This window comes from Columba livia, chromosome 3 (assembly GCF_036013475.1).
Source record: "Columba livia isolate bColLiv1 breed racing homer chromosome 3, bColLiv1.pat.W.v2, whole genome shotgun sequence".
NCBI lineage: Eukaryota > Metazoa > Chordata > Aves > Columbiformes > Columbidae > Columba > Columba livia.
Genome location: NC_088604.1, coordinates 11,104,030 through 11,127,641, shown reverse-complemented (window position 1 = coordinate 11,127,641; position 23,612 = coordinate 11,104,030). Strand labels below are relative to the sequence as shown.

The 23,612-nt window shown below is 52.5% G+C and overlaps 1 protein-coding gene across 1 annotated transcript; it reads left to right on the top strand.

Annotated features, from left to right (window-relative positions):
- The first annotated feature begins 8,379 nt into the window (after positions 1-8,379).
- Positions 8,380-15,974, top strand: LOC110362012 (uncharacterized). Its single transcript, XM_065055817.1, has 4 exons — positions 8,380-8,754; positions 9,013-9,218; positions 9,314-9,403; positions 9,733-15,974. The coding sequence occupies exons 1-4, from the start codon at positions 8,626-8,628 to the stop codon at positions 13,550-13,552; spliced, it is 4,245 nt and encodes a 1,414-aa protein (XP_064911889.1). The 5' UTR covers positions 8,380-8,625; the 3' UTR covers positions 13,553-15,974.
- Positions 15,975-23,612: the final 7,638 nt, after the last annotated feature.

The following is a 23,612-nucleotide window of genomic DNA, read 5'->3' as shown; positions in this document are numbered from 1 at the left end:
GCACTCACTGGGTGGGATCCCATACCTGTGGTGCAGCCTGCTGCCTCCTTCAGAGCAGGAGGGAGAGCCCCAGGGTGCTGGGGAGTGCTGGGCTCAGGCTTTTCCTACTGCTCCTCCTCACACAGACTCAACTGAGAGACACCTGACGGCAGTGACAACAACTGTAGGTCCATCACAGCCAGTGCAGGAGGATCCTCTTCAAGTGTCTGTACTCTTCAAGGGAAGGCTTCAACTGTTCCATCATGGCGAATGAAACTATCTTTTCTACAGAGCTCAGTCACTCTCTTTGGAGTGTCAACTCCCAGACTTCCCTCATGGAGAGCAACATTGGCTCCTCTTCGTGGAAGTCTCTCCCCCCACTTGTGGATAAAGCAGATATGGTTCATGCCTCCAGTGTCCAGCCTGCTCTGGAGCATCCAAGACCTAACCTGGATGAACAGCCTGGCCCAGAACCCTTCCCAGCTTGTGAGGAAGACCTGGCCAGCTGCCTTGCGGCCAGTGGTGTGCAGCAGCACCAACAGGAACTGGAGATCCAGCCGGCTACTCCCAGGCCATCTCCAGAGGTGCTCAACTTCCAATCCAGGCAAACAGAGACACCCATCACACATCACAATCCATTGGGGGACCTCATTACTGCCACAGAACTGGAGTGGGAACTGGGCCTGCCAGCCAATGTGGACGAGACTCTGCAGGATGTCCCAACCTTGGCTGTTCCATCACCTCGGCAACCAGAAGAGCACAATGGGATGATGGATCCCATCACACAGGACCTCTCCTTCCTTGCAGATGCTGTGAAAAGGCAGCTCGAGCGTCACATTATGAAAAAACAGATAGAAAAGCGCTATGGGCTGCCAACCAAGGTCCTGCAATATGAGAAGGAGACCTCTGAAGACAGTGAGTTGAGGCAAAAAGCGGCTCAGCCTCCCCATCTGCAGAGGCGCACTGGACTGCCCTACCAACCTCCCTTCTGGCAACTGGATAAGAGAAAGCTCAACAGGAATCCTGCAGGACAGCTGCCTCTCCTGCAAGTAGAGTCTCCAGAACCTGTGGAGACAGGCCTGCTAGTGATGCAGGCTCCATCACCTCCTCCAACACCTCAGAGGTCAGAACAGTGTGATGCAACGGTGTTTCCTGTGGTGCAGGACCTGGACTTCCTGAAAGAGGCTGTTAAAAGGCGTCTGGAGCGTCACATTGTAAAACTGCAGATACAAAAGCGCTGTGGTTGGCCAACCAAGGTCCTGCAAATGGAGAAGAGTTCTGAAGACATAGCACAGTGGCAAAAAGCTGCTCAGCCTCCCCATCTGCAGAGGCAAACTGTGCTTCCCTGCTGGCAGGCTCATGTCCACTCTGGGCCAGAAATGTTCCTGGGGGTGACACAAGAGAAGCCTCAGGAGCATGGGAAGACACCACCATGTACAAGGGAGCACAGTGGAACGTCCAGCAGCATGGCCAGCAGGGAGACCGATGGGAAGGAGAAGGACCCTGGGACACAAGGGGATGTGCACAGTCATCCCCCTTCCAACCAGGCACAGCAGGCACTGCCACAGAGCAAGGGAGATACCCAGGAGCAATCAGGCCAGGTGTCTGAGAGCTCCAGCATCTCTGATGGGGACATGGGGACACCAGAGTTACTCTTGATGAGGAGTTTCCCCATGGGACAAGCAGACCCCTCCCTGGAAGAGCACAGCAGCTCCAACGAGGACGTGGGGACACCTGGGCTGCGATCAGACTTGGAAACTTCTCCAATCAGAAGTCCCCAAAGACACAATGCTCCTCCTCTGAGGAGAGACTCTCAGCTCTGCCACCAACTCCAGAATCGGCAGGGACCAGCCTTCAGATCCCCCATCTGGAACTGCTCCTCACAACCATCATTGATTACTGCAGGGCGAGAAAAGCTACTGAAGACGTGCAGAACCAGCTGCTGGCTTTCCGGCTGGCACAGCCCCCAGGCAATGTGGGGAGCCAAATAGATCCAGCAGCGGAGCTCCCCAGTGACTTCCAGACCCGCGGCCATAGAGGAGCAGAGACGGACAAAGGAAGCACCCAGGACACAGCTGGCTCCAGCAGTCTCTGCTCCAAGCCCAGCAAAGCCCCACGCAGCAGACTGTCTGGCAGGGAAGGCTCCCACACTTGGGCTCCATCTGATGTTGCTGCTCTGCAGGCAGGAAGGGAAGGGACAGTAGAAGACAGCCTTCCACCCAAGGACAGGGCCAAGAGGCAGCAGGGCCAGAAGAGGGCTGCTGCCGCCCGGCAACCACAGCGGGTGCATGCATGTAGGTACGCCACAGGGGAGGTGGCTGTGCTGGAGAATGGGAGTCTTCTGCCGCGCTGTGCTCCCACCACAGTTGTGCTGCCATGACAGCAGCCAGACACAGGAGTCCTGGGGCACAGACACCTCCTCTGCCAGGCAGCAGCTGCTGGGTGCTCAGCCTCATCCTCGTTTGCTGCCATGGTGCCTGCACCAAGCTCCCAGGGCCAGGCGAGGCCCAATTTGCCAGCAGCAGAAAGGAGAGGAGAGCTGAGGAGCCCCATGCGAAGAGGACAACGGGGATGGCAAGCAGAGCCTCAGTGGGGGCACCAGCCTCTTTGGGTGCCTGACCGTGCTCTTCCCCAGTCAGGTGTCCAGAGGCAGAGCGCCCAGCGGGGCACGGACCCAGAGAGCAGCACATCTCTGCCAGGCCTTACGAGGCAGCTGAAACTCTCTCAATAAACTTGTTTCTCTTGAAGTGAATTAACGGGAGTCTCTTCTTTTCTGATGTATTCAGTTTATGAATTACAAAGTTGTGAGCCCTTGTGTTCCATGCAAGGTGGAGCAGAGCCCGTTGGGGCTGCCCGCAGCCACTGCCCTGGGAGATGCCCTCACAGCCGGGGTGCCACCGCTGGCTGGAGTGAGCCTTGCTGTGGGCACGTGGGGGCTTCTGCACGGTCAGTGCTGCCCGTGGGAGGGAGCGAGGCTTTGTCATGAGTGCAGGGATGGGTGGCTGTGCTGGGCATTAACAGCAGGGCTTAGCAGGGGGTGCAGGACAAGCGCTGTGAGGGGAGCCCGGAGCTCCCTGTGCTGCTCACAGCCGGCTCAGACGTTTCCAGAAAGCTCAGCAACGGACACACAGCTCAGCCAATCAGGGGAGTTCAGGGCAGCTCTGAGCCAATGAGAGGAGCCCACACACCCCCGAGAGCACAGGCCCAGCGCAGGAGGCTGAGGAGGGAGGGGGTGAGGGGGTCCCAGGCAGGGATAGCAGCCGGGGGTGGCGCAGCCACGGGGACAGAGCGGCAGGGCCTGGTTGCCAGAGCCTGTCCTGTCACCTTAGCCAGGGAGCAGGGCAGGCAGGGAGATAGCAGGAGCAGCCAGATATACTGGACACCAGCCTGTGGATGGGGATGAGCTGACACCGGGTGGGAGTCAAGAAAACCGGCAGGCAGTTCATGGGGTGTCGGAGGGGCAATGCCGGCCAGGACCTGTTGGAGAGAGGCCAGAGCAGCTGGAACAGCTCTGCTGTGAGGACAGGCTGAGAGAGTTGGGGTTGCCCTCTCTGGAGAAGGCTCCAGAGAGATGGAGGCCACCGACAAAGGGACAGAGACAAGGACATGGCTGAGGTTTACTGCTGCAGGAGGGCATGGAGATATCCATGGGCCTAAAACCTGAGGGATGATGTCCCGATGGAGGGATTCACCTCCGCGGTGCAGAGTTGACAGTGTCCCCGCTTTTCCTGAGGCAAAGGGAGATCCTGTGTCCGGGAGGCAGGGAGCGGGCTTTGGGCACTCACTGGGTGGGACCCCATATCTGTGATGCAGCCTGCTGCCTCCTTCAGAGCAGGAGGGAGAGCCCCAGGGTGCTGGGGAGTGCTGGGCTCAGGCTTTCCCTACTGCTCCTCCTCACACAGACTCCTGAGAGACACCTGACGGTGAGAGACACCTGACGGCAGTGACAACAACTGTAGGTCCATCACAGCCAGTGCAGGAGGATCCTCTTCAAGTGTGTGCCCTCTTCAAGTGCCTTACGAGGCAGCCAAAACTCTCTCAATAAACTTGTTTCTCTTGAAGTCTATCAGACCCTTATTATTACAGTTATAATGGGAGTTCCCCATTGTAGACGAGAAATGCATTTAAATGCATCTTAACTGCAAGGAACTCCACAGTCTGTCTGTATTTACTAATGAAATACAACTCTGGTGCACTGTCCCTGAATCTAGAAAGGAGCTAGAACAGTCGTCAGGCTTGCTCAAGTTAAAGATCTTTCAAAACTCAGCAAACAGATACCACTCAACTTCCTCTGAACGTCATTTTTTTCCACAAATCTCCAAGGACACGTCCCCCAAGCAATCCACTGCCAAGGACTTGACCAAATAGTTGGTGATTCAAAACAATACCTTGTTACCAAGATTCCTAGATGTTTGCACAATATGCTCAATCTTGTAACAGTCCAAGTGTTTTGTGCTAAGGGATGAATATTCATTCTCAAATAAAACGTAGTAAGAGTAACTGGTGAAGAACAGGAGAAGAGGTGGAAGTAGTAAGAGGACACTAGAAACAAATGATTGTGCAAACTCTGAATAGTAGATCTGAGGACAGAAAACAGAATTTTTACACAACATAAGTAGTTTTAACGTATTTTCACACATGTGTATTATCCTTCTCCCTATCAGATGAAGACTTAAAGATTGCTTCACAGAACTATACCAACATGGTTTAAGCCTCAAGAATGATCATACAAAAACGGCACTCTCTTCCTTAACAGACATACGTCCAACACATCTGCAGAGCTAGGGACATTTTTTTGGTTATTTAAAAACATAAAATCTCACTGAACCAAAACAGCATGTCCCGATGGAGGGACTCACCTCCGTGGAGCAGAGTTGACAGTTTCCCAGCTTTTCCTGAGGCAAAGGGAGATCCTGTGTCCAAGAGGCAGGGAGGGGGCTTTGGGCACGCACTGGGCGGACCTCACGTCCCTCATGCAGCCTGCTGCCTCCTTCAGAGCAGGAGGGAGAGCCCCAGGGTGCTGGGGAGTGCTGGGCTCAGGCTTTTCCTACTGCTCCTCCTCACACAGACTCAACTGAGAGACACCTGACAGCAGTGAGAACAACTGTAGGTCCATCACAGCCAGTGCAGGAGGATCCTCTTCAAGTGTCTGTACTCTTCAAGAGAAGGCTCCAACTGTTCCATCATGGCAAATGAAACTATCTTTTCTACAGAGCTCAGTCACTCTCTTTGGAGTGTCAACTCCCAGACTTCCCTCATGGAGAGCAACATTGGCTCCTCTTCGTGGAAGTCTCTCCCCCCTCTTGTGGATGAAGCAGATATGGTTCATGCCTCCAGTGTCCAGCCTGCTCTGGAGCATCCAAGACCTAACCTGGATGAACAGCCTGGCCCAGAATCTTGCCCAGCTTGTGAGGAAGACCTGGCCAGCTGCCTTGCGGCCAGTGGTGTGCAGCAGCACCAACAGGAACTGGAGATCCAGCCGGCTACTCCCAGTTCATCTCCAGAGGTGCTCAACTTCCAATCCAGGCAAACAGAGACACCCATCACACATCACAATCCATTGGGGGACCTCATTACTGCCATAGAACTGGAATGGGAGCAGGGCCTGCCAGCCAATATGGACGAGACTCTGCAGGACGTCCCAGCCTCGGATGTTCCATCACCTCAGCAACCAGAAGAGCATGATGTGATGGTGGATCCCATCACACAGGACCTGTCCTTCCTGTTAGATTCTGTGAAGAGGCAGCTGCAGCATCAGATTGTGAAAACGCAGATACGACAAAGTTATGGGCTGCCAACCAAGGTCCTGCAATATGAGAAGAGACCTCTGAAGACGGTGAGTTGGGGCAAAAAGCTGTTCAGCCTCCCCATCTGCAGAGGCGCACTGGACTACCCTACTGGCAGGATCGTGTCTACTCTGGGCCAGAAATGATCCTGGGGGTTACACAAGAGAAGCCTCAGGAGCATGGGAAGACACCACCATGTACAAGGGAGCACAGCAGAACACACAGCAGCATGGCCAGCAGGGAGACCGATGGGAAAGAGAAGGACCCTGGGACACAAGGGGATGTGCACAGTCATTGCACTTCCAACCAGGCACATCAGGCACTGCCACAGAGCGAGGGAGATACCCAGGAGCAATCAGGCCAGGTGTCTGAGAGCCCCAACAGCTCCAATGGGGACGTGGGGACACCTGGGCTGTGATCAGACTTGGATGCTCCTCTAATCAGAAGTTCGCAACAGATACAATGCTCCTCCTATGAGGAGAGACTCTCAGCTCTGCCACCATCTCCAGACTCCACAGGCACCAGCCTTCAGATCCCCCATCTGGAACTGCTCCTCACAACCATCATTGATTACTGCAGGGCAAGAAAGTCACTGAAGACGTAAAGAACCAGCTGCTGGCTTTCCGGCTGGCAGAGCTCCCAGGCAACATGGGGAGCCAAATGACAGATCGAGCAGCGGAGCTCACCAGTGACTTGCAGACCCGCGGCCATAGAGGAGCAGAGAAGGACAAAGGAAGCACCCAGGACACAGCTGGCTCCAGCAGTCTCTGCTCCAAGCCCAGCAAAGCCCCACGCAGCAGCCTGTCTGGCAAGGAAGGCTCCCACACATGGGCTCCATCTGATGTTGCTGCTCTGCAAGCAGGAAGGGAAGGGACAGTAGAAGACAGCCTTCCACCCAAGGACAGGGCCAAGAGGCAGCAGGGACAGAAGAGGGCTGCTGCCGCCCAGCAACCACAGCGGGTGCATGCATGTAGGTACGCCACAGGGGAGGTGGCTGTGCTGGAGAATGGGAGTCTTCTGCCGCGCTGTGCTCCCACCACAGTTGTGCTGCCATGACAGCAGCCAGACACAGGAGTCCTGGGGCACAGACACCTCCTCTGCCAGGCAGCAGCTGCTGGGTGCTCAGCCTCATCCTCGCTTGCTGCCATGGTGCCTGCACCAAGCTCCCAGGGCCAGGCGAGGCCCAATTTGCCAGCAGCAGAAAGGACAGGAGAGCTGAGGAGCCCCAAGCGAAGAGGACAACGGGGATGGCAAGCAGAGCCTCAGTGGGGGCACCAGCCTCTTTGGGTGCCTGACCGTGCTCTTCCCCAGTCAGGTGTCCAGCGGCAGAGCGCCCAGCGGGGCACGGACCCAGAGAGCAGCACATCTCTGCCAGGCCTTACGAGGCAGCTGAATCTCTCTCAATAAACTTGTTTCTCTTGAAGTGAACTCACGGGAGTCTCTTCTTTCCTGGTGTATTCAGTTTATGAATTACAAAGTTGTGAGCCAGAAACTTCATGGATAGAGCGTTGAATCAGTGTTTTCGCTTTAGACTAGCCTGTATAAAGGGGATTGAGCTTTTGTTCGCCATTTTTGCTTGTTTCCTTTCCTAATGAGCTCATAAAGTAAATTTTTATTTATGTATTACATTGCCCTGTAAAATTGAGAGATTCAAACAGACTGTGACAGGACGCTGCAAAACTAGAGGTGTCACTGGACAACAGGTGAAGTAGGGATGGCCCATGTCAGTCAAAATGCATCTTTTTATTTTACTGCCTTTCAATTAACACCTTGCAGTCCTCTTGAAAATGCCTTTGGTCCTGTGCCAGGAGCCACGGAGCAGCTCCAAAAATGCCCTTCCATGCAAAGTGGAGCAGAGCCCGTCGGGGATGCTGGCAGTCAATGCCCAAGGGAGATGCCCTCATAGCCGTGGTGCCACTGCTTCTCTTTCCTCCCTGTATGGGCGTCAGGCAGCAGCTCTATTGGCAGCTTTTATAGAGGACCACGATGGCCCTTCAGGTTCCTAAGGAGAGTGACCTGGGACTGGTCTTCTGCTTCAGGCTTCCAGAGACAGCATGGGCTTCCATCTGCCTGGATGACCCCTGCACACCATGGCTGCGATTTTGGGCTGGGGGCAGTGCAGGTCTGCAGAAGAGGAAGAGGAGGGGAGCAGGGACTCCAAGTTGACAGGAGACAGCAGTGAGGGCTGGCAGAGCCAGGGAGGCAGGAGAGGCAGGGCCTGGCGCCCAGGGCCTGTCCCAAAGCCACAGCAAGGGAGCAGGGCAAGCATGGGGCTGGTGGGGGCAATCCCAGCCACAGAAACTGGACACCAGCCTGGGGACGGGGACAAGCTGAGGCCGGGTGGGACTCAAGAGGACCAGCAGGCAGTTCAGGGGTGTCAGAGGGGCAGTGCAGGTCAGGACCTGGAATTTGGCCCTTTCCAGTGAGAGGCCAGAGGCTTCGTATGGCCCTGCACAGGGACAGCTCTCAGGACGGGGTGGGCTGGCCATGGTCCAGATGAGCTGAGCTTGCTCCAGCTGTGCTGCTATTGTCTAATATTCAGGTGACTGTCACCTCTCTCGTTCAGCTTAGCTTGGAGAGGGTCACTTGCTGCCAGTGTCCCTGCATCACAAAGGTTGCCACAGCTGAGTGCTGGTGACACCACAGCTGGTGAAAGGGTGACAGCCCCGTGTCACGCCTGCATCACAAACGCCAGCCCCATACATAGGTGGGGCTGAGTGAGGCTGGGCGGCACTTTGCCTGCGACCTGCCAGGTGAAGAGAGAGGCTCTTGAGCTGGGAAGGAAGAGCAAGTGGACTGCGAGTTGGGTCCGGCTGCTCCTCCTCAAGCTCTCCTTGGTTCTCTCTGGCACTCTACTGGCATGTCTGTCCAGCTCTGGGAAATGAGCTGGTTCCTCAGCCAAGAGGCCTTTGTCATCTTCTTGGCTTTGCTGTGGTTGCTGCTGGTGCTGCTTCTCTTTCGCCTCCTGCTGATCCTGGCCAATCCCCAGGTAGGAGTCAGTGCTGGGGCCGAGCGGAGCACTGGCCAGCAGGATGGGGGGTCAGCAGGGGCCCGGGAGCATCCCCAGGGGTGGGCTGGAGGAGCCCAGCCTGGCAGGAGAAGCCGTTTCCCAGCCGGGCCCTGGCCAGCCTGGGCCAGCAGCCTTGGGCTGGGCACAGGTCTCCCCTGGTGGGCTCTGGTTCTATGCTGGTGCCACTGAGGTGGTGGGGAATGTTCCTCTCATCCACTGCTTTCTGTGCCTGTGTAGGAAGGGAGACCAAAGCAGCACCAGCACAGAGACAACAGGGGGGATGTCAGAGGTGAGCAGACCCTGGGCAAGGGCAGGTGCCCTGCAAAGACACCCCCTGGCCCCAAGAGCCCACCGCCCCATCAGGGAATGCACCATCTGCTCACTGTGTCTCCTCTGCCTGCAGCATTTATCCTCCCGGAGACTTCACGGCCCTCGAGAACACTGTAAGTGGAGCTGTCCCCAGAGGAGTGTGACAGCCCTCTCTGGTGTCCCCGCACCCTGATAGATCCCACTAACACTGTCCTCTGCTCGTCTGCAGCTGCCGTGTACATCCAGACATGGATCCCATCTATGAAATAGCCAATCAGTTCAACAGGACAGTCGAGAACCTAACAAGATACCTGGACAAGTGAGGCTACTGACAAAGAGAGACAGACAGGGACATGGCTGGGGTCTCCCACTTGGGGGGGACTTGGGGAAATCCATGAGCCTAAAACCTGAAGGATGATGCCCCTATGGAGGGATTCACCTCCGTGGCAAAGTGCTGACTGTGTCCCCACTTTTCCTGAGGCAAAGGGATATCTTGTGACCGGGAGGCAGGGAGGGGGCTTTGGCCACGCACTGGGTGGGACCCCATGTCCCTGTTCAGCCTGCTGCCTCCTTCAGAGCAGGAGGGAGAGCCCCAGGGTGCTGGGGAGTGCTGGACTTAGGCTTTCACTACTGCTTTTCCTCACACAGGCTCAGCTGTGAGACATCTGATGGCAGCGAGAGCTCCACTAATTCCATCAGAGACAGTGAAGTTGAATCCTCTTCAAGTGTCTTGCTGCCCGCTTTGAAAGATGACTCTCACTCTTCCATCATGGGAAATGAAACTATCTCTTCTACAGAGCTCTGTCTCTCCTTTTTGAGTGACAACTCCTGGACTTCCCTCATGAAAAGCAATGTTGGCTCCTCTTCACAGGAGTCTCTCTCCACTCTTGTGGATAAAGCTCCTGCCTCCAGCGTCCAGCCTGGTCTGGAGTGGGAACTGTGCCTGCCAGCTGATGTGGATGAGACTCTGCAGGATGACCCAGCCTCGGCTCTTCCATCACCTCAGCAACCAGAACAGCATGATGTGATGGTGGATATTATTGTGCAACACATGCCCTTCCTGGATGAGACTGTGGAAAGGGAACTAGAGAATGACTTTACAAATACGCAGGTACAGCCGCTCTGTGGGCTGCCAACCAAGGTCCTGGAAAATGACAAGAGCCCAGAAGACACGGACTTACAGCAAAAAGCCGCTCAGGCTCCCATTCCCCGTAAGCGCACTCTGCTGCCCTACTGCTCTCCTTTACAGCAGTGGGATGTGGCTCATGCCTCCAGTGTCCAGCCTGCTCTGGAGCATCCCAGGACTGACCCGGAGGAACAGCCTGGCCCAGAACCTTCTCCAGTTTGCGAGGAAGACCTGGCCAGCTGCCTTGAGGCCAGTGGTGTGCAGCAGCACCAACAGGAACTGGAGATCCAGTCGGCTACTCCCAGTCCATCGCCAGAGGTGCTCGACTTCCAGTCCAGTGAAACAGAGTCACCCATCACACATCACAACGGCCAGGATCCATTGGAGGACCTCATTACAGCCACAGAACTGGAGTGGGAACTGGGCCTGCCAGCCAATGTGGACGAGTCTGTGCAGGATGTCCCAACCTTGGCTGTTCCATCACCTCGGCAACCAGAACAACATGATGTGATGGTGGATATTACTGTGCACCTTGTGCCATTTCTGGAAGAAACTGTGAAAAGGGAACTAGAGAATGACTTTACAAATACACAGGTACAGCCGCTCTGTGGGCTGCCAACCAAGCTCCTTGAAAATGACAAGAGCCCAGAAGACACGGACTTACAGCAAAAAGCCGCTCAGTCTCCCATTCCCCGTAAGCGCACTCTGCTGCCCTACTGCTCTCCTTTACAGCAGCAGGATGTGGCTCATGCCTCCAGTGTCCAGCCTGCTCTGGAGCATCCCAGAACTGACCCGGAGGAACAGCCTGGCCCAGAACCCTTCCCAGCTTGCGACGAAGACCTGGCCAGCTGCCTTGAGGCCAGTGGTGTGCAGCAGCACCAACAGGAACTGGAGATCCAGTCGGCTACTCCCAATCCATCGCCAGAGGTGCTCGACTTCCAATGCAGGGAAACAGAGTCACCCATCACACATCACAACGGCCAGGATCCATTGGAGGACCTCATTACAGCCACAGAACTGGAGTGGGAATTGGGCTTGCCAGCCAATATGGACGAGACTGTGCAGGATGTCCCAGCCTCGGCTCTTCCATCACCTCGGCAACCAAAACAGCATGATGTGATGGTGGATATTACTGTGCACCTTGTGCCCTTTCTGGAAGAAACTGTGAAAAGGGAACTAGAGAATGACTTTACAAATACACAGGTACAGCCGCTCTGTGGGCTGCCAACCAAGGTCCTGGAAAATGACAAGAGCCCAGAAGACATTGACTTACAGCAAAAAGCCGCTCAGGCTCCCGTTCCCCGTAAGCGCACTCTGCTGCCCTACTGCTCTCCTTTACAGCAGCGGGACGTGGCTCATGCCTCCAGTGTCCAGCCTGCTCTGGAGCATCCCAGGACTAACCCGGAGGAACAGCCTGGCCCAGAACCTTTCCCAGCTTGCGAGGAAGACCTGGCCAGCTGCCTTGAGGCCAGTGGTGTGCAGCAGCACCAACAAGAACTAGAGATCCAGCTGGCTACTACCAGTCCCCCTCCAGACGTGCAGGACTTCCAATGCAGGGAAACAGAGTCACCCAACACACATCGCAACAACCAGCATCCATTGGGGGACCTCATTACAGCCACAGAACTGGAGTGGGAACTGGGCCTGCCAGCCAATGTGGACGAGACTCTGCAGGATGTCCCAACCTTGGCTGTTCCATCACCTCGGCAACCAGAACAGCATGATGTGATGGCGGATCCCGTCACACGGGACCTCTCCTTCCTTGCAGATGCTGTGAAAAGGCAGCTGGAGCGTCACATTATGAAAAAACAGATAGAAAAGCGCTATGGGCTGCCAACCAAGGTCCTGCAATATGAGAAGGAGACCTCTGAAGACAGTGAGTTGAGGCAAAAAGCGGCTCAGCCTCCCCATCTGCAGAGGCGCACTGGACTGCCCTACCAACCTCCCTTCTGGCAACTGGATAAGAGAAAGCTCAACAGGAATCCTGCAGGACAGCTGCCTCTCCTGCAAGTAGAGTCTCCAGAACCTGTGGAGACAGGCCTGCTAGTGATGCAGGCTCCATCACCTCCTCCAACACCTCAGAGGTCAGACCAGCGTAATGCAACGGTGTTTCCTGTGGTGGAGGACCTGGACTTCCTGAAAGAGGCTGTTAAAAGGCGTCTGGAGCGTCACATTGTAAAACTGCAGATACAAAAGCGCTGTGGTTGGCCAACCAAGGTCCTGCAAATGGAGAAGAGTTCTGAAGACATAGCACAGTGGCAAAAAGCTGCTCAGCCTCTCCATCTGCAGAGGCAAACTGTGCTTCCCTGCTGGCAGGCTCATGTCCACTCTGGGCCAGAAATGTTCCTGGGGGCGACACAAGAGAAGTCTCAGGAGCATGGGAAGACACCACCATGTACAAGGGAGCACAGTGGAACGTCCAGCAGCATGGCCAGCAGGGAGACCGATGGGAAGGAGAAGGACCCTGGGACACAAGGGGATGTGCACAGTCATTGCCCTTCCAACCAGGCACAGCAGGCACTGCCACAGAGCAAGGGAGATACCCAGGAGCAATCAGGCCAGGTGTCTGAGAGCTCCAGCATCTCCGATGGGGACGTGGGGACACCAGAGTTACTCCTGATGAAGAGTTTCCCCATGGGACAAGCAGACCCCTCCCTGGAAGAGCACAGCAGCTCCAACGAGGACGTGGGGACACCTGGGCTGCAATCAGACTTGGAAACTTCTCCAATCAGAAGTTCCCCGCAGACACAATGCTCCTCCTCTGAGGAGAGACTCTCAGCTCTGCCACCAACTCCAGAATTGGCAGGGACCAGCCTTCAGATCCCCCATCTGGAACTGCTCCTCACAACCATCATTGATTACTGCAGGGCGAGAAAAGCTACTGAAGACGTGCAGAACCAGCTGCTGGCTTTCCGGCTGCCAGAGCCCCCAGGCAATGTGGGGAGCCAAATAGATCCAGCAGCGGAGCTCCCCAGTGACTTGCAGAGCCGCGGCCACAGAGGAGCAGAGAAGGACAAAGGAAGCACCCAGGACACAGCTGGCTCCAGCAGTCTCTGCTCCAAGCCCAGCAAAGCCCCACGCAGCAGCCTGTCTGGCAAGGAAGGCTCCCACACATGGGCTCCATCTGATGTTGCTGCTCTGCAAGCAGGAAGGGAAGGGACAGTAGAAGACAGCCTTCCACCCAAGGACAGGGCCAAGAGGCAGCAGGGACAGAAGAGGGCTGCTGCCGCCCAGCAACCACAGCGGGTGCATGCATGTAGGTACGCCACAGGGGAGGTGGCTGTGCTGGAGAATGGGAGTCTTCTGCCGCGCTGTGCTCCCACCACAGTTGTGCTGCCATGACAGCAGCCAGACACAGGAGTCCTGGGGCACAGACACCTCCTCTGCCAGGCAGCAGCTGCTGGGTGCTCAGCCTCATCCTCGCTTGCTGCCATGGTGCCTGCACCAAGCTCCCAGGGCCAGGCGAGGCCCAATTTGCCAGCAGCAGAAAGGACAGGAGAGCTGAGGAGCCCCAAGCGAAGAGGACAACGGGGATGGCAAGCAGAGCCTCAGTGGGGGCACCAGCCTCTTTGGGTGCCTGACCGTGCTCTTCCCCAGTCAGGTGTCCAGAGGCAGAGCGCCCAGCGGGGCACGGACCCAGAGAGCAGCACATCTCTGCCAGGCCTTACGAGGCAGCTGAATCTCTCTCAATAAACTTGTTTCTCTTGAAGTGAACTCACAGGAGTCTCTTCTTTCCTGATGTATTTAGTTTATGAATTACCATCCATGCCAAGAGGAAGCAGAAATGGACTGGGGCAGTAACTTCAAAACACAGTTCAGCCACATCATTACAAGGGCCAACCCTGTCTGCCTGAGGCTGTGCTGTCACCTGAAAGGCCCAAGCTGGGCACAGGCAAACTGCTACACTACATTGAGCAGTGTACAGGTTATTCTGCCTGGAGGTGGCAGGTAAGAGTCCCCTCAGGAGCTGGGCTGCCTGGCTGCTGTTGCAGCGTGGTGAAGCAGCTGGTCTGCTCTTGGTTCCAGAAGGAGCTTGTGGGCTCTACACAGTGTTGGACAGGGACCCTCTGTTAGTCCTACACCCCAAAAAACAACGTGGCAGTGACAGCAGCTGAAACTGCACAACAGCACATCCATCCCTGTCTGCATCATCCCTCCCTGGCTAACCCAGGTCACCAGTGTCTGAGCTGGTCCTGCTGTGAGCTCCTGGTTTGCATCCTTTGTCCCAGGAGTTCGTTTCCAACAGAAGCAGTTGATCCCACTAAGTTTAACACAGGCAGCGTCTCCTGGGTTCCCTGAGCTGCCAAACAGCCTCGCTGCTCTGTCCAGTCAGGAGACCCTGCAGACATCGATGGGAAGGAGAACGGCCCTGGGACACAAGGGGATGTGCACAGTCATTCCCCTTCCAACCAGGCACATCAGGCACTGCCACAGAGCGAGGGAGATACCCAGGAGCAATCAGCGCAGGTGTCTGAGAGCCCCAGCATCTCCGATGGGGACATGGGGACACCGGAGTTACTCTTCATGAAGAGTTTCCCCAAGTCTATGGAGGTGCTGATGGTGCTGAGGGCAGAGTCTGTCACGCACGGCCGCTCCAGCGACAGAGCTTCAATCTGTTCTCTGCAGGGGTGAGGCATGGCTGTGCTGGGCATTAAAAGCAGGATTTGGCAGGGGGTGCAGGGGAGCCACCATGAGGGGAGCCCAGGGCTGCCTGTGCTGCTCAGAGATGGTTCCAGAAAGCTCCACAACAGACACACAGCTCAGCCAATCAGGGGAGATTGTGCCGGCTCTGAGCCAATGAGAGGAGTCTGTGTGTACCCCAGAGGACAGCTGTGAGGCTGGGAGGGCAGTGGCAGCAGGAGCAGCAGTGGGGGCAGCAATGGCGTCCGGCTGGCCCAGGCACCTGGGGCGAGAGGTGTCTGCAGTGAAGTGGTGGCTGTGCATGGGGTGGGGGGCATATTCTCCCAGCTTTTGTCATTTTTGTTTCCCAATACCCAAACCAGTTTTCTGCAAGAATAATTTTGCAGCTCCGCCTTCACCCCCTGTTCGCTTGTGAGCGCTCCTTGCATGGGCAAGATGGGGATTTGTGTGGGCAATCTCAGTGGAGAGGACCAGCATGGCATTCCGCGTTCCTAAGGGGCTGTGGCTGTGGGTGGCCCGTGCTGGGTGAGAACACAGAGAAGAGCAGCAGAAAACAATTTCCACAGTGATGTGGGGCTTCCACCATGCCTGGAATGGGGCCTGGTAGCAATGCTAATTGCAGGGCAGTGGCCTGGGGTGTCATGAATAGAATAGAATAGAATAGAATAGAATAGAATAGAATAGAATAGAATAGAATAGAATAGAATAGAATAGAATAGAATAGAATAGAATAATTTCAGTTGGAAGAGATTCTCAGGATCATCGAGTCCAACCATAACCTAGCTCTAGCACTAAACCATGTCCCTAAGAACCTCGTCTAAGCACCTTTTGAACACCTCCAGGGATGGTGACTCCAGCACTTCCCTGGGCAGCCTGTTCCAATGCCTGACAACCCTTTCTGGGAAGAAATGTTTCCTAATATCCAATCTAAACTTCCTCTGGTGCAACTTGAGGCCACTTCCTCTTGTCCTATCACTTGCTACTTGAGGGAAGAGACCAACCCCCTCCATGCTACAACCTCCTTTCAGGTAGTTGCAGATAGTGAGAAGGTCTCCCCTCAGCCTCCTTTTCTCCAGGCTGAACAGCCCCAGTTCCCTCAGCTGCTCCTCATCACACTTGTGCTCCAGACCCCTCAATAGCTTCGTCACCCTGAGCCTTTGCCCATCATAGCCTCCATGCTGGCGGTTGGGCACTGTCCACCTGAAACAGCACCTAGCTGGATACCTCCCCCTCCAATTCGGGCCCAAACTGGGACAGGACAAGTGCTTGCCCGTGCCACAAGCCAAAGCTGTCCTGGAGCAGCGTCCTGGGGCAGGGCCAGAGTCAGGACTGTCAAGCACTCCTTGCTTGAGCTGGGCCAGCGATCCCACGTACACAAAGCACAGGGACTTCTGAAAGTATATGTTTGCTTCCTGGAATAAACAAGGGAATATTTGGCCCCAATAATATCATTAATGTTGAGGGGGAGGAGGGGTGGGTAAAGGTTTAAATACTTGTTTCTGAAACTTCAGTGTATTTTCTGGCTCCCCAGCTGTGCCTGAAGAAGCAGCAAGAGCTGAGCATTGACCACAGTACAGACATCCGTTTAACTGGCCTTTGAAAGAGGGAAAGAGGTAGCAGTGTAGTTTGTACCATGGTGTTTCTCATTAGTCTTACTTCATTTCACATGGATGAATACAAGGGAAAGGTGCTGGAATATTGATGGGAACACAAGCAGACTTCTCAAGAAGGCAGTTGTAAAATAACTTGCAAAAAGCATCCTAACTGGACAGCAGAATTGTGTTGTGCAGGCTGTATTTTCCCATTCGAAAAACTGAGAATCAGTGTAGGAACCCCCCAAATGGGATAGTTTCCAGATCTCTTTTTTTTCCTTTAAGAGTTTTTCTAGATAAATAGTAATGGCTCTTTGCTGAAGGCAGAGTTGGAATTCATGTTGCCCCGTGCAAAGAAAACGTGAGGAGCCTGAGGCAACCTTCTGTTACTCACTGTAGGTAAGGAAGGGGAGGATGGTTTGAAACGTGCCACGGGAGTAACAGGAAAACAAGCTGGAGCAGGCATTAGGGGCAGCGGTGCTGGGTAGGAAGGGAAATGAGCTCAATGCACAGAAAACATGCACTTTCTCACAGCAATTGAGCTTCTCACATTACAGTAATATGTATGTTCCTACCCCACCTTAAATCACCCTTTCCAGGCAGAAGCCAGGATGAGGACATTGCTTTAGAAAGCAGAATGGAATCACAAAAGCTGGCTGAGGATTCCCACCTTCTGTCCCCAAATACAGGGACATCACTCCCAGGAATACCAGGGAGCTGCACTGCCCTCTTCCCAGTGCTCGGTTCTCCTTAATGTACTTACTCAACAAGCAGCTTGAGTCTAAAGGAGCTTCATTTATATGAAAGAGACTTTGTTGGTTGCTGACTTGCAATGGGCCGTGTGACACCGGCCTGGAGCAAATCAGTAAATTCAGAAGCGAGAATTTTCTCTTGAGAAGGCAAGGGTGGGGCAGAGGACATGGTAATTACATGTTCTTCGTGAGTGCTTGCTTTTCTTCCTTTACCCAAAGTAGCTTTGGAGAAAGCTTTTCTATTTGTGTACCTCTCATTTGCACTGCCTTTCCCACCCCCCCAGTAATAATTACATTATGAAGCTTTGTCACTCTTTCAAGGAAATTCAACAGCAGTGGGAGGACAACAGAATCCATGGTTGTTTGGTGATGATCTGGGACCCTCTTCTGGAAGGCCTGAAGAGTGAACTGCAGTTGTCACAGGCCAAAGCTTGATGCAGAGTGGCCCCACCAAATCACACGTTCCAAGGGGCGACACTGTCTTCTTTCTCCTTTCCCTCTAAACTCTTCAGCTTTACTACTTGTGGCAGGATGCAAAACCCCCTCTCTCCCCCTTCCTCCTTCATCATGGAAGGAGTAGGCACATCTTCCTTTCTCTCTGCTGTTTGAGGCTAACAGCTTCTTTTGTTTGGCCCCAGAGCACCCTGGCCAGGGCCCTTAGGAGAAGGGAGTGCCGAGGCACCAGGGAGCCGCTGGGTGCCCGCAGCCAGTGTGGGGGATGCTTGGAGGCTTCAGGGGCACCCACAGCCAGTGTGGGGGTGCAGAGAAGCTTCTGGAATTACAGTATCACAGTATCACAGTATCACAGTATGTTTGGGATTGGAAGGGACCTCAAAAGATCATCCAGTCCAATCCCCCTGCTGGAGCAGGAACACCTAGGTGAGGTTGCACAGGAACATGTCCAGGCGGGTTTTGAATGTCTCCAGGGAAGGAGACTCCACAACCCCCCTGGGCAGCCTGTTCCAGTGTCTGTCACCCTCACTGAGAAGAAGTTTTTTCTCAAATTTAAGCGGAACCTCTTGTGTTCCAGCTTGATCCCATTACCCCTTGTCCTATCATTGTTTGCCACCAAGAAGAGCCTGGCTCCATCCTCATGACACTCACCCTTTATATATTTATAAACATTAATGAGGTCCCCCCTTAGTCTCCTCTTCTCCAAACTAAAGAGACCCAGCTCCCTCAGCCTTTCCTCATAAGGGAGATGCTCCACTCCCTTAATCATCTTTGTTGCCCTGCACTGGACTCTCTCCAGCAGTTCCCTGTCCTTCTTGAACTGAGGGGCCCAGAACTGGACACAATATTCCAGATGTGGTCTCACCAGGGCGGAGTAGAGGGGAAGGAGGACCTCTCTTGATCTACTAACCACCCCCCTTCTAATACACCCCAGGATGCCATTGGCCTTCCTGGCCACAAGGGCCCAGTGCTGGCTCATGGTCATCCTGCTGTCCACCAGGACCCCCAGGTCCCTTTCCCCTACACTGCTCTCTAGTATGTAATTTCCGAACCTATACTGGAACCTGGGGTTGTTCCTGCCCAGATGCAGGACTCTACACTTTCCCTTGTTAAATTCCCACAGTCAGATCTGATCAACCTATAAAAAATGGGACTCTCGTCGAGACTCCGCCCCTTGTCGCAGGTCTCTTGGAGCACGAGCGAGATGCTGCTGCCGAGAGCCCCCTTCCCCAGGATGGAGACTCTGCTTGCCTTGCCGCCACGGGTGTGAGTAAAACTTCTCCTCGCAGGATTGCGAGTGTATTTACTTTCCATGCACATTTGCACGTGTACTTTCCGTGCTCAATACGAGCATGTGTAAAATTAATCCTCGCATAATCACGGGTGTATTTTCCTCCTGTGCTTCCACATAAGCACGTGTAACTTTCCGTGCACATTTGCACATGTACTTTCCGTGCTCAATACGAGCACGTGTATCAATTAACCCTCACAGAATTGTGAGTGTATTTTCCTCCCGTGCTTCCACATAAGCACGTGTAATATTCCCTGCACATTTGCATGTGTATTTCTCCTCGCAGGATTGCGAGTATATTATAAATTTACCCTCGCAGAATCGCGAGTGTACACTTTCTGTACTCACTACGAGTACGTGTATCTCTTTAAAATAATCCCACACCGAGTTCAGGCAAGTGTGTACTCTTTCCAGACTCAGGGATGGCTCCGGTATTGTTTTGGGTGAAGCCACGTGCATGCACACTGTGGACCTCCTGAATTATTAGTTGCTGCCCCTTAATAATTTTTCTCAACTGATATCCGAACCTATATTTAAGTCACTTTTGGAGTGCTAAAACCCAGTTTCTCACGGGTTTAATAAAAGTTGTTTTGGATCCTGTTGTCCCTTAAACTAACTTCGGAGTGCCTCCGTGACACTACCTCTGAGAAGATCTGGAGAGGAAGACTTGGAAATTGAATGCAGGGTCCATACTAACAAGGGTGCCCTTGTTCCTCATGGGCCTAAAGTTGTTATAATCACAGAGCCCTAAGTCATTATTTGGCACCACCTGCTTTGCCTCAGGTAGCAATGAAATAGTGTGGCTAAACACTGTAATAACATGAGTGTCCCCCCTTCACCCCCTGCCAAGAACCACTGGTTTAGAAACACTGTCTGACTCAGCTCTACCTGTAAGACCTTGGTAAACCATGGTCCATGGAGGTGGGGGAGGTAAGAAGACTGCCAGAGGAAAAGCTATGATGCATCCTGATAGCAAAGTAAACAGGCCAGATGTATGTTGCACGATACCGAAGAAAAATGGAACAGAAACCCACCTCCTCGGCAATAAGCAGCAGACTCAAAGGCCCTCGGTACTTGGATGTGATTTTCCCATAGACATGTTTTTACAGCCGTGGTTAATGCGTGACTAATCCTTACTGTGGAGTAACCACACAACCACTCCTCACAGCCATGCAGGCACACATAGCTGCGCTTCAGCAGCAGGGGTTTTGTTTGAAAGCAGAAATGGTAACATCCGAAAAGCATAGTGAAAACCAACACCACCTTTGAACAGGGCTCTAACAATTTACGCCATGCCCAAGAAACTTGCAGCTAGGCTCCAGTTTACATGTGTAACAAAAAAGACAAACCACCTCTCAAGAACAATAAACAGTTCAAAGGCTTCTGTTTTCAGGCGGCTGCTATCAAACATTAACAGCAGTATTTGAGCTGGAAGAGCAGACTCAACCAACATTTTCAAGAGCATATGCAAACTGTCTTTTCCTCCAGTAGTTCATTAATAGCAATAATAATAAAGCCACATTTCTAACCTGCATAAAAGGCAGGTAACATAGCTCCAAAGCAACCGTATTTTCTCCTGTGCCACCCTGAGAACAATAAAACTCCAAGAAGGCCTTGACCCATTGCTCTGGGTCAAGACTGAACACTCAACTGCTATTTTAAGTTATTCATAAAGTCAGCTTGAGGCCTGAATGTACTGAATGAGCAAGGACCGATTCCTCCATTGGCAGGGCTGTGTGCTGCATGTAGCTGCATGTACAGTCCTACCTGCTCCATGTGAGTCCCTGAAGGGCTGGCCGGAACCTGGTAACCACTCAGAACTGGGCTGTGAGGGCCTCTGACCAGGGAGGAGGGGTTACTAAGATGATTTCTGACTGCCAGCAAAGGTGGCTTTTCAGATATCCTCCAGATATCGATGGGTAAGCAATTAGATGGGCCCTCTGCTCACTTGATTGTGATACATGCTAGCTTTCTGTTTTTATGCACTCTCCACTTTATTCTGATGGCTTCTAGCCTGTGGGTTGTTTTTTTCTTAAATACAATAATGTTCTTTTATAGCCTTTTGAAATTATTTCACCCTTAATCCCTGTTGGTTTGATTTTGTTCTGCACAGGGAATATCTTAAGTTTTAACACTTTAAATCTTTCATCAGCTAGGGCTTTGCATGAGGAAGTCTGGGTGTGTCTGTTAGAATAACAGAAAAACCCTTTATGATTCCTTTAGATCACACATTGGCTGGTGTCACGCAGCGGGGAGTGACATCCAGCACACCGCCTCAGCAGGGCAGGAGCAGGTTTGTGAACAGCATGTGCTCACACATAAAGAGCCACAGCAGCCCCAAGCATCTCCCAGAGGAGCAGCCCCCTGCTCTCAGCACCCTCTAATTCCAAATCCAATAGGAGTCAGGAGCCACTGCTTTGCAGAGAAGAAAGGTAACATCAGCATCATAGCTTGTTCAGAAGCTGCATTTCTCAGCTGCTGCTGAGTTTCTGCTAGCACTCAATCCCTTTCCTTTCAGAAATGTAACCTGTTTTGACACCCTAGGAAAACAGCTAGCTAGTCACCTAAGGCAGGAGGTCCCAGGTTTTTTATTTTAGAGAGAGAAATGCGCTGGTGGCATTAGCAGAACTTTTGTCCATGCTGCCCCAGTCAGTTCCTCAATGTGTCCCCCACCCCTTGGTCACCTGCAGCATCTCCCAGCAATGTGTGCAGAAGGAAGGATCTCGCTGGTTCCTGCCTTTCACTTCCAGAGATAAGGCCGGTGGGACAGGTTTTGATGCTGTGTTTTTGGAAGTTTGGTTTCTGGTATTTTTATGCATACTGTTTGGAAATATATTGGTTATTACAGTAAGCAATTTGGAGACCTGGAGACCCCTGGACTGGTGGTGCGTCTTAAGCATATAACTCTCCCCCACACAGGTTCTTGAGGGTCAGGAATGCTTTGATGGTTGGCTCAGACAAGTAGGGGTTCATGCTGAGGACCTTCCTATGCAACAAAGTGGCTTTAGTTAAACTGGAACAGCTTTGTTCTGAGATCCACTATCTACCCAAGTGCTAATTTTTAGATATTGTCTATTTATTCTTTGCTTTATGCCATTTTGGTGAATCTGTTTTATATTTTTTCACATGTATCAGCATCCTGTCATTTAACTTTTCTAGCCATTGAAACCTTTTGTAAGATCGTGCATACTGCTGAGGCCATATCCTTTCTCCCCTCATTCCTTAGTGCAGGCACTACACTTCATTTTCTTCAGTAAAATTGCTGTCCATTGATCTGATTTAATGAGCTAAACACTGCTCCAGAACACCAAGTAACTATTTGGTTTTGAGCCTCTAACTCATCTCCTGCATATTTCAAGGGTTTTTTGAGATTTGCTGCTACCTCAAACAGAGCAAATTTTACCCAGTACTTTTATTTCACTACTCATTTTCATCAATATGCATACCAGTCCTGATGAAGACTCAGACCAGGCATTTATGAAATGTCTAAAATAGCTTACTTCTCAGTACCCCTGTAGAGTGGCCTTCTTTTCTTTTTTTTTTCCTGTTCTCTATTTCAATTATACAGCCTTTTAGATTTGCTTTAGCTTCCTTTATAGGGTCTAATGCAACCTGACAAAGTGAGAATTGTGAAAAAGTCCTCTTCCTCTCATACTTTGCCTTCCATGACATGCAGTGCATTTATACCCTCCAGCTCATTTTTCCAGAACAAAGAAGGGGTCACATTTTCTGCCAGCCACATTCTCTGCATCTCCCTTGTGAACAAGAGCAAATGTGATAATTGTTCCAGCATGGACAAGGAAGAAAAGTCAGAAAGCACAGTGAACAGCAGTGTGACTCGGGAAAACCCAGGCTGCTCTGTGCCAGAAGACAGAGACAGACTATCCCTCCTATAGATTATTCTCCCCTAGTACCACAAAACTTCTCTGAAGTACACACTGAGGATCAGACACTATATTTCACTTCACATCATAGAAATTTCCCACTTCCCTCAGCAATTCCTTTTTTCCCCTCCCAGTCACCTTCAACTTCCCACATTTGCTTCTGCTTTTGTAGTCAGTGATAAACTCTTGGGAACCTCCAAGGAAGAGAATTCACAGCAGGTAAGACACTGCTATGTAAAACAGTCAACTCTGATCTTACACAAGTCATTTTTACCCAGTTTAAGGGACTGGTAAAGCTGACATACAGTTAGAAAGCACTTTCCATCTTTGTTTAGCTATGGAAGCAAAGTCTTCTAAACTCAATACTTCAATCCTTTCACCTGATCTCAAAACCACCTGATTACCAAGATTCCTCCAAACGTTTTCCAATGCGAAACACACAGCCCACACAATTCAAGCGTAAGCAAGAGATGATGAACTAAAAATACAGTGATTAGTTTACAGAACAAAAAAACTAAAGTTTCTTACAGCTCAAAGCCTTGTAAAAGGAAATGATTTTATAAGCTGCAGTAAGACTCACCTAGACATGCAGCAGCTTTTGACATCCCTGTTTTGTGAAGGACATCTTCCTCTACTTCTGTTTTTGCCCCATCTCCTCCCACACAAGCCATAGCACCCCAGAGAACTGATGCTGCACAGCAGAATGCTTAGGACAGGCCTGCTCTACTCTCCCTGTTTGAGGTACAATCTCCGAATTTGTCTTGGGAAGCACATTAACAGAAAGATGTG

What these genes read in the sequence shown, in the direction of transcription:
- LOC110362012 (XM_065055817.1), top strand. Translation starts at nt 8,626, where the DNA reads ATGTCTGTCCAGCTCTGGGAAATGAGCTGGTTCCTCAGCCAAGAGGCC. An exon ending in TGATCCTGGCCAATCCCCAG is followed by an intron (nt 8,755 to 9,012) that starts GTAGGAGTCAGT and finishes GTGCCTGTGTAG; the next exon opens with GAAGGGAGACCAAAGCAGCA. An exon ending in TCACGGCCCTCGAGAACACT is followed by an intron (nt 9,219 to 9,313) that starts GTAAGTGGAGCT and finishes GCTCGTCTGCAG; the next exon opens with CTGCCGTGTACATCCAGACA.